At 37.1% G+C, this 10,580-nt stretch overlaps 1 protein-coding gene across 2 annotated transcripts; it reads right to left on the bottom strand.

The window, feature by feature from the left end:
• Positions 1 to 1,295: 1,295 nt before the first annotated feature.
• BTF3 (basic transcription factor 3) lies at positions 1,296 to 8,666 on the bottom strand. Of its 2 annotated transcripts, none has more exons than XM_079144688.1 (6): positions 8,545 to 8,666; positions 7,911 to 7,979; positions 4,821 to 4,934; positions 4,293 to 4,494; positions 2,899 to 2,955; positions 1,296 to 2,039 (listed from the first exon to the last, which is right to left on the bottom strand). In XM_079144688.1, the coding sequence occupies exons 2-6, from the start codon at positions 7,977 to 7,979 to the stop codon at positions 1,993 to 1,995; spliced, it is 489 nt and encodes a 162-aa protein (XP_079000814.1). In that variant the 5' UTR covers positions 8,545 to 8,666; the 3' UTR covers positions 1,296 to 1,992. The 2 variants fall into 2 exon arrangements, with proteins under 2 accessions (XP_079000814.1, XP_079000813.1); XM_079144687.1 differs by lacking the exon at positions 8,545 to 8,666 and adding an exon at positions 8,307 to 8,525.
• Positions 8,667 to 10,580: the final 1,914 nt, after the last annotated feature.

Raw genomic sequence — 10,580 nt, 5'->3', positions numbered from 1 at the left:
GGCTTCCTCTGACTCATGTGAACATTAATAATGTGCATCACCTTCTAGCAAGTTTGAGGAACCAGCTGGCTGTTTACCTTCTTTTCCGTCAGGAGATTGGCAGTGTTCCAATTAAAGGATGCTTCTGTACTAAAGTACAAACCACAGACATCAAATGTTAAAAACCTTTGTAGCAAATAAAAATTTTAGTCAACTTGTTGTGTACCATAACCCTATTATCCTGACATTACAGACTACAAGAAAAACTTTGCTCTTCATCCACAATCACCAATGTATACCCTATCACTTAAAGAATGAATCTCTAAAATAGTTTTAGAGGTTGTTGGAAAAAAGTTTCTGCTTAGGGGAATAAGAGGCTTAACCTTAGTCAGCACCCAAATAAATAAGTTGCTCTGGGATGAGCCTGGCTAGAAATCTATTGCACCTCTATGTAGCTCTCTCCTATAGAGCTAAGTCAAATAGTTGTACACTTATTGTGACAGTGGTGGTCTTCTTAAGCATATCAATCTATTTCTGTCATCCTGAAGCTTCAGGATGAATAGAGGACATTTATACCACTCAAAAGTATTTCAGGTAGATAGTAGCATCATTAACAGAAATGCAAACTCTCCAGTTGCACTCCAGAACTGCCTACTTCATTGCCCTTCCAGTCATTCTACTTGCTTTTGTTAGCTACACGTAAAAATGACTTATGTAACAGCTTTATGCCACCATCTTCTCTGCCAGGAAGGAAGCTACCAGGGCCCCAAGTACAGGGCTGCAGCGGAACTGGGGTGAGTATAGCAGTCCAACCAATTTGTAATTTTGTTTACTGTGGAGCCCTCAGGACCCTGTTACTGTAGCAGTGTACTGCAACAGAAGTTACATACATCCTGTGAGGAAAATGAGTTGATGTATACTCACAAAACCTACTTACACAGTTCTTCATTTTTGGAACAATTAACTAATAGGGACTGTTAGGTATAGAAGTATAGTACCTTCAAAAGGTATGTGAATTGCTATAAACATTTACAATTGTCAGAAGTATAAATAATTTTGTTCTCCAACTGGTCTTGCTACAGATTATACATGAACATTTCATTTTGACTTGTAAATCTGTTAAAAGTTGTATAGCTGCTTCAACAAAATTTCCAGTAATTCTTTAAGTCAAGGGAATTTTCCTGTAAGCATCCTGTCATTACATGTTACAACTCTTACACCTATAATTACACTCAATTCTACTGTATGCTAACATGTAAAAAAAATCAGCTAGAATTATCACTTGGGAAAATACAAAGTGACCCAGGAGACATTCCTACTAGAAACACTTTTTCAATAACTTCATAAAAGGATTATTCTACAAAGAAGGGATAGAGTCTGAACTTCAGGTTACATCTACAAAATAGAGGTACAAAGTCCCTACTTCATAAATTGAGGATGAAGTGAGGTAAACTGAGATAATACACAAAAGGTATTTAATATGCTTACAATGAAAATAGTATCAAGAGAAAAATCTCCTTCGCTTACCTACAGGAATATTCAACCCATACAGTTAAACCCTAAAGGCTGCTGGAGTGCCAAAAAAGTTTTCAAGCATGAGAGTTTTATACCACCTTTGTTATGTTATGCTGTGTTTCTAGTATTTAATTATATTTCATTAAAGGCTATGGGTCATATTACATGCCAATGTTTAGCTTTCCATTAACAATTCTGCTTACTGTGTACAGGTCATCGTCAATGAAATAAATAAAACCATGTACTAGGCAAAGAACTTTATTAACCTTTGTTTCAAACTTTATTCCCAGGCTTCTTCAGCTTAATTAGCTGCAAAGAATAAATTGTGTATAAGCAAAAACTGAAAAGAGCTGCAGTGTCCAAGGGGCTTGGGCTTAAAAATATTAGATCTAGATTTTATCAGATCCATAAACAAAACAATTTTAAAAAGCAGTCATAATATAAAATAGCAGCTCCCAGTAACCTCTTCAAGTTTATCTTCTTTAGAAGTTGATCAGTTCAGTTTGCCTCATTCTTAGAAGCCTCATCAAAATTCTCCACAAGATCTAGGGGGAAAAAAAAAAAATTCTGCAAACAGCCACTTTACAATTATCAGATCTTAATTAATATTGAGATAAGAAAATGCTCCCAAATGTCAACACCTGTCATTACTTCCAGAGGCCACTATCTACTCAGTACATTGAGAACTGCATGTCTGGGCATATAACTAATAGCAAAGGAAGCTATTAATTTGACAATGATTTAATAAGCACCACACTTAGATAAGTTTATATCATCTCTATTCCCTCCCATTACAAAAATTAAACAATGCACCAATTAATATGGGGGAGCAGAACAAACCATGCACATGATTTTGAAGTTTTCTTGGGTTCTCATGGACCCTTATCTATGCAAAGTGGCAATATTTATGAATCCAGTGATTCTCCTGCTCAATACATGATTTGTTTTACAACAAAGTAAATTATCCAATAATAAAGAGAAAAATGCCAAAGGAATTTATTACCAAAGGAGTTATTCTGCTACAGATTTTATAATTATATCCCAAGATAATTAAGCAATTTCTCCATGCCTTCTCATAAACTCACGAATTTTGAAGTACTTTAAAATTTCTGATCCACAGATCGTTATATTTAGTTCACAATATACATACCTATGTATGTATTCAATATTTAAGGTTAGATACCTAAACCTTCTTGGGATCCCAAACAAAAAACAGGTCAAGTCAATAAACATTAACTCCTAGTTAACCAACACTCCATTATTGTTCTCTTTACATGCTCCCTACGCCTCACTCCCCACCCTCTTAACTTATTACTCCCTCCGCCAAGGTAGTTTTAACTGTAAAGAGTCTTTGTTCCCCTTGCTCGTAGATTCTCCAGATTAACCACAAGTGAAGGATCCTACCTGGAACTTCATCATCATCATCCTCTCCAGTAGCAAGTGGTGCTTTTCCATCCACAGCTGTGAAAGGGAAACAAATTAATTTTGTATATTTTTCCATGTCTTCAACATTAACAAAAAGAACAGATGAAATGCCAAGTGTTCTTACAACCTATATTCATTACGACAAGTGACATTCTGGATTTTGCCTATAGTACCCATTAATAACATGATATTCTGATGTGTGCAAAGGACAAGAACACTAATAATGATTAACAAAACAAACTGTATACCCATCTTTTCAATCCCTCTGGCTCACCATAAACTGAGAGCAGGAGGGATCCCTAAGGGTACAGATGAAAAAAACTCCACATACCACCTAATGGTTATGATTTGCTTTAGGAAGCAAATGAAGTAGTCACAGTCTCAGATACTCTGTACATGATACAAAGCTCGAAAAACATTTAATGAAATGAAATAAAAGAATCTAAAAATTTGAAGTGTCTTTGAATGGCAAGCATCCTCTTTTCCATTATCAAACAAAAATGTAAACCAAGGGTGAGGGTTGAGACCTCACAGTACTAGCCCTTTACAATTATGAGGGGATAATTCAAAAAGTCTACGATAGTTCTGGGAGCCCAAGATGGCCTAAAACCTTTTAATATCTACCCATGTAACAGCACAATTATAAACTGAGGCAGAGTGAGAAAACACCTAGAAAAACATGGGTAACTAAATATAAAGTCATGTAAGAAGACAGATTTGCTCCTATATTCCTATTCTTCAAAATTTTAAGCAAAAAACCTCACCATAAAGTAGTTACATACTCCCTTGATGTATCCTTCTTCAATGATACTACTTTCTGTCCTGAACAAAATCCCCAGCAAACTGTAATTAAAAGCTAAAATACTGGCAGGTCATCTCCTCGTGACTATTGGCAATACCAACTGTAGTGCCGCAACTAAAGAAATATATAACTATAGAAGAAATTTATTAGGCATTTCAAAATAACTAGAAGAGTCCAAAGATTCCCAGCACATAGAAATGATGAATTATATGGAAATGCTAATTACACTAATATATTTTTAATCAATTCTAAAGTGGTTACCAGCAAAGTCCAAAATTAACATTTTTATCATTTCCAGTTAATAAAGGTTAAGAAATCCTTGTTTCTGATTCAAAACAAAATTAGTAGAAAATAAATACTCCACTAAGTCAACAATAATGATCACAACAAACTTGGCCAATTACTGTAAACGCAAAGAACACTTGTTTAAAATCAGTTAAATATGTATGTAAGACTAATGTTCACATTCCAAATTTAAAAACAAAAATCTTATCAACTTGGAGCTCTGAGATCACAAAAACGTGCTGCTAAATGGATATAGCCCTAGTAAAACCACTGCTGGGAAACTCACATTGTTTGGGCAGAGCTTCAGCCAGTCTCCTTAAACTAGTCAGACTGTCTGCTCCAAGCTGGTTTAAGATGCTGGGTAGCATTTCTGTCAGTTGCTTTGTCTCAGCATGGCCTGTAATGGTGAAAGTGTTTGCTGCCAGAGATGCCTGAACTTTAGGGTTGTTAAAGTGAATCACTGTTCCTTGGTTTGTAAACATATTCACCTATAAAGAAAAAAACATTCACATTAGCAATGCCCAACAAATATTCCTTTAAAACTAAATATGATAAACAAACACTGAAGTCTGGCTAACTAATCTAGTATTTCACTTTGAAGTTGAGGTGAAATTTTGCCTGGAATGGAATCTGTAATCAAACAGCTTACAAACTTAGCAATCTCCCTCATATTAGTTAACAAAGTAAAAACACATTTTAGAAACTTTCAAGCATAGTAGGATATGAGATGTTTTGCATTTTTAAAAAATAGTCAATTTTTTTAAATTGTATGAACATCTAATCTTTTTCCAATTAAATTTTATTTGACCCTTACCTCTTCAATACCAGAGATATTGTTTACCCCTAACTTCTTTAAGGAGAACTGAAGTTTTTTATCATCTGCTGTAGCTGTTCTATGAACCACCTTCTTCTTTCTGCGAGCAGTTCCCTAATATGGGGAGGAAAAGAGAAAATAGCACATTTATACTATAACAACAAACACTTTCAAATGGGAATAGTAGTTTCTAATTCTTTTCTGGCCTTACGTTCTGCATAAGAAAATATCCACAACCACAAACTGTGCAGTTGAATAGGCAAACTAAGGTGAAGATGGAAGCAAAAAGAGAAAGAACTGTCTATAAATCTTTTGTAATAATTTCTAAATTTCTAAGTTTTGTCACACATATATATAAAAAACGATTCTTTGGAAGTTCTTAACATTGATGTCCTTTTATATTATTTGCTCTAAGAGTGATCAGAGGTGGTATGTATCACTTAGATTAAACCACATTTAGAGAACCTCCACATCCAGAATTACTTACCTTTTTACATTAAAGAAAAATCAACACTAAAAATAATACTCCCAGGCAAAATAGTGGATGGAATAATCAAATGAATCTATACATGTACTTCTATAGCATCCTAGAGTAAAAATCTGAAGTTCTTATTTTAACTTACAAGGCTCCTATACATAATCTACTCCGTCCTTAATGTGCTGTGCCTGACGATATTCTTCATAGCCTGTTCCTTAAACAGGGTGAGCAGGCTATGACCCTAGGGAATGGCCCCCTTCCTCACTGCAGATCTCGTTACCGTATCAAAGAGGCTTGTTGCAACTAAAAATGTAAAATAGCAACTCCTTCACTCATTTTTCTATCCTGGTTTACTTCTCCTTATAAAACTTATTTCTGTAAGAGATAATCTAAATTCCTTGAGGTACTTATTCTGTTTACTTGCTAACCCAATCTAGCTCACTGAAGACACTCAAGGAGAGGTTACCACCCAACTACCTCACCACCCTCAACCTCTACCCCATTTCTGATTCATCTTTTAAAACACTGTTTAAGTCATTCCTCTTCTGTGCCTTCCTTAAACTGTGCAAACTATTGGCCTCCTGGGTCAAGTCACTTCCATCTCTGTGTTTTGAAAAAGCTTCTATTGCACTAGGCATATCACAGATTAATTAATTATAGATTAAAAAAAAAAAGTCTGTCTCCACTACTAGGCTAGAAGTCTCCCTAGAGACTTTTCACTTATAAATTTTACCTTTTCAGAATTAAAAAATAGCAAAGGCTTAAGTAAATCAGTTTAAAGAACACACACACACACACAACTTGTTACCAAATCCTCCCCCAACCAAATAATCACACTTTAGTGGTCATATGGATACCTCATTTCCAAAGATTCCTATAAGATTATAAAAACAAAACCAGCAAACCACCTACAGGTTCCACACATTTCACAAATGCAAAGTTCAATTTTTTACATATTATGTTCTGTTTAAATAATGAAATAAAAAGCTTTTATAACATTTATCTAATAGTAGCTCACACCATTTTCTCTAATGCAAAACTCAACTGCACATCCCCTAAGTATTTTATAAAAAGGTATAGAAAATGTTTACATATTACTATGACAACAGAAATAATTTTTACATAAGCTAAACAAGTATTAAGACATTAAGATACAAAGTTTAATCCTATATGTTAGCTTTTAAAATCATGGAAAACCGAAGAGTTTCCTTTGCCCTAGTGTGATGCCTTTAACAAGTAAAGCCTAATCATCAGAGTAACAAGCTTACACATCGCTCCTGAAACTGTACCGAATGGAATGATGGCTAAAAATACCAATATAGAGCATCCAAACAATGGTTCACCAAGAATATGATGAGCTTTTATGGCTTCCAAAGGCTACAACCTGGTAATTGTTAAAAAGGATAAGAAACACCTAATGTGTTAGTTAATGTGGAAGATTACAAGGGTGAGCAAAAGGGGGTGCAGGGTGTAAATCAGGATATTCACTGCCGGCAAAGTTCAGTAATTTAACAGAGCTGCATCTTTTTATTTAACCTAAGTTAAACTTGGTTACTTCACAGTAGACTCTGCTTAAAGGTAAATGCTAAGAGTTGGGGAAATTTAATAGGTAATAAACTTGTATTATGGAAGCCTCACAAGTTTTACCAAGTAAAGACATGTTCTGTTTCAACAAACTGCCACACCTTGTTAAATACTAGGAATGTGCTAACACAATACAAAATACAACTAGGTAGACCTCTGTCTAAAGAAACTTCTAACTTAAGTAAATTACATAGAGAATGATCTAAGAAACAAATCCCAAAAAGAATTTCTATGAAGAGAATCAGTATCCACAAAGGGGGGGGGGGGGATTAATTAACCCCAAACTGATCATTTAAAATTCAATTATTTCCATTCTCTCACTTGCAAAGTCAGAACAGAAGACATCTGCTTAGGTAATAGTTTCAAATCTAACTGTCAGCACTCGTAAACTCCAAAATATACCTTTATAAAGATATTTTCATATATCCTTGAAAATACAGAATTAACCAGAAAGGCATTTAGTTCGGAATGCATTACAGAAAGATCTTAATTTACACGAGACAAACTTCTAAGTATAATAGGAAAAACTTAACAAATTCATTTAGTTACCGAAAAATAAAAAGGGGGCTGAAGGTGTAGCTCAGTGGTAGAGTACTTGCTTAGCATACTAGGAACTGAATTCAAGATCTCCAGTACAGCAAAGGAACAAACAAATCCCAATGAGTTTACACAACTTAAATCAAAACAAGTGAAGTTATGGATCATAATGATCTAACTGAAATAACACATTTTTTTCTTACTAAAAAAAAATCAGCAAACATTTTGGTTCTACTTATATACTGTATCACTAAAAGCAAACATTTACAAATGAGCAATGTTTTTAGTTTAAATGTTCATTTCTTCTAGATTCGTCTGCTTCTTCACCTTTTTATATACTACCTGCAAGTCTCATTCATATTTATCTAACCTCTGCTCCCTGCCCCCACCCCAAATTTATTCGTTTTGTGACTTTCTCTCCATGGGCAAAGTGGCAAATCAACATTATAAGTGCAAAAATAATTTCAAAAAGTAAAACTACTAAAACTTACTTTCCCACCAATGCGCACTTGTGCCTGCAGTTTGGCGAGTTTTTCCTGGTTCATGATAGTTTCTTTCATCTAGAAAAAAGGAAATTCTCAGCAACGAAAAGTCTAGTTCATTCTCGCATTCCACGCTCGCTATTTCCCAAAACACCAGTAGAACAAATGTCCTACCCAGGCCAAGGCCTGAATGCCAAACCCACCCCGCTAAGCTCCAAATTTCGGCTCGGAGAGAGCTCAAAGAGCACCCACCTCCCCTTCCCTCCCCCGCAACTCCGCCCTTTACAGCCCTAAAACAAGGGCTCTAACCCACGCCTGTCCAGCTCCCCCCACCCCGGCCCTGGCCCGGCCTCGGCCTAGCCAGGGCCTGCCCGGCCCGGCACATCTCCGCAAGCCTCGCGGTACCTGAGGCTCCTGTCCTCGGGTTCCGCCGCGAGGTGGAGGAAGAGACGGCGTCGCCTCGCCCCCAGGGCAGCCGCCCCTGGCTCGACCTCGCCCCCGAGAATCAGCCTGAGCGGGTGCGCCTGTCCGTCGCATCGCCTTCCTGTCCTCAGCCCTGTCCCTCCCTGTCTCGCTCCTTCCGGGAACTTCCCGCCCCCGATCCCGTCCTCCTCCCACGCTGGCGTCCAGAGCCTTTTTGTACCTTGTCGGAGCGGAAATGGGGCCGCGCGGGGGACTAGGGCTGGCGCTCAGGGGGTCTCTGGCAGACCAGCTGAGATTAGGCGCACACACGAGGGGACGCAAGATGGCAGCTAGAGGGAGGCCGGAAGTGATGCAACGCCACTTCCTCCGAAAATCAGGAAATGGGCTTTGCCTTACTGCGCATGCGCCGCGCCGCGCCGCGACTTTTGTGCTGGTTTTGCCGGCGGTTGGCCTCTTCTCTGATCTTTGAGCGGCGGCGGTCTGCAGGCTTCACCAGAGACTCTGGGCTGGAGGCGTCGCCCATAGTCCTGGGAAAGGGCAGAGAAATCAGAAAGCTTGGTTCATTACAGTTAAGGTTGAGTTAATGCATCTTACCTCCTTGGGTCCTGATCCCGAGGTTCATTACCATCAGAAGAAAGGGTTTAGAGCGCCCACCTGTGCGCGTGTGTTTAGCAGGTGTCCACACATTGAAATGTGTGGGTCAGGGAATTGTCAAAAACTGCCAGGCTGATTTTGCTTCCCAAGGTTAGGTAGTGTGGTAGATTTCGATTCAGCGTTTAATTAATTTTGATCAATTTTTTTCCTTTAAATACCTTTTAGGTACAAGTTTGTTAAAACTGCGATGTCTTAATAAGAAAACCACTAAGATAACTATTATTTCATTTTAGATTAATTGTAACTGTTATTTGATTAAAAAAGTGCTGCTTCTATTATCAAATGAGTAAATTTTAGTACAGAAGTAGGTGTTTTTATTGTTAGGTCATGTGAATTTCCATCCTAATGATAAAGATCAAATGAAATAACTGTGCCAACAGTATCCAGTGCAATAGAGATATAAAATATTTGTAAATACTCTCCTTTTTGAAAGGAATGTTTGTCCAGGAACATTTTTAGCCCTTTCCTCCATATAATACTAGGGGCATTTGAAACTTCCTAGTGGTGACATGTTCTTGTTTTACATAAACAATATTTTATATGTGTGCAATCAATACCTGTTTTCAGCAGTATGAAGATTCCTAAGAAAACTTGGAATGGAACCACCACTTGACCCAATTATCCCACTCCTCAGTTTATACCCAAAGGACTTAAAATCAGCATACTACAGTGACACAGCTACATCCATGTTTTTAGCTGCTCAATTCACAATAGCTAAACTATGGAAGCAACCTAGATGCCCCTCAACAGATGAATGGATAAAGAAAATGTGGTACATATACACTATGGAACATTACTCAGCCTTAAAGAAGGATAAAATTATGGCATTTGCAGGTAAATGAATGGTACTAGAAAAATATCATGCTAAATGAAATAAGCCAATCCCAGATAATCAGACTAAATGTTTTTCTGGTAAGTGGATGCTGATCCATAGTGGGGATTGGGTAGGGAAGAAGGAAGGAACTTTGGATTATGTAGAGCGGAGTGAGGAGAGGAGTCAGATGGTGGGCATGGGAAGGATGGTACAATGAGACATTATTACCCTATATACATGTATGAAAAAAATTTTTAAACTTCCCTATTTTAAAAAAAAAAAACTTCTATGTGAACTGTTTGATTCAAGGCTTACAAAAGACTTTCAAATAAAAATCTTAAATCATAGTCATATTAAAACATATACCTGTTTTCAGGCAATGTGAGTTATTTTTTTACTTTGCTCTGGTTCCCCTTTTATCTCATTCTTTTATAGTTTTAAATAGCTGTACCATGCTGAAAAATCATCAAAGATAACTATAGAAAAAGAAGAATTTTATTTTAACCCCAGCTACTTCCTGTTCATTTTGTGAGTAGGCAAGTACTTCTTTTTGTTTCTGGTCATATTTACATACCAGGCTCTTAAAAAATGACCGAAGGGATTTTTTTCTCCTCTCCACCTCCAAGTAATTACTTCCTTGTAATCTTAGTTTGGGAATACCATTTCCTGTGTGCTCCCAGTGTCTATGGCAAATGTGAGTAATTGGCTTCCACAAATCACTGCTTAACTGTAACAGCCTAAGAATCATTTATTCATCACTCAAGATAGCCCCTGCCAATAGAGAAGAA

This window comes from Sciurus vulgaris (assembly GCF_902686455.1).
Source record: "Sciurus vulgaris genome assembly, chromosome: 6".
In the NCBI taxonomy this organism is placed as follows: Eukaryota; Metazoa; Chordata; class Mammalia; order Rodentia; family Sciuridae; genus Sciurus; species Sciurus vulgaris.
This window is presented reverse-complemented; position numbering and strand designations above follow the sequence as displayed.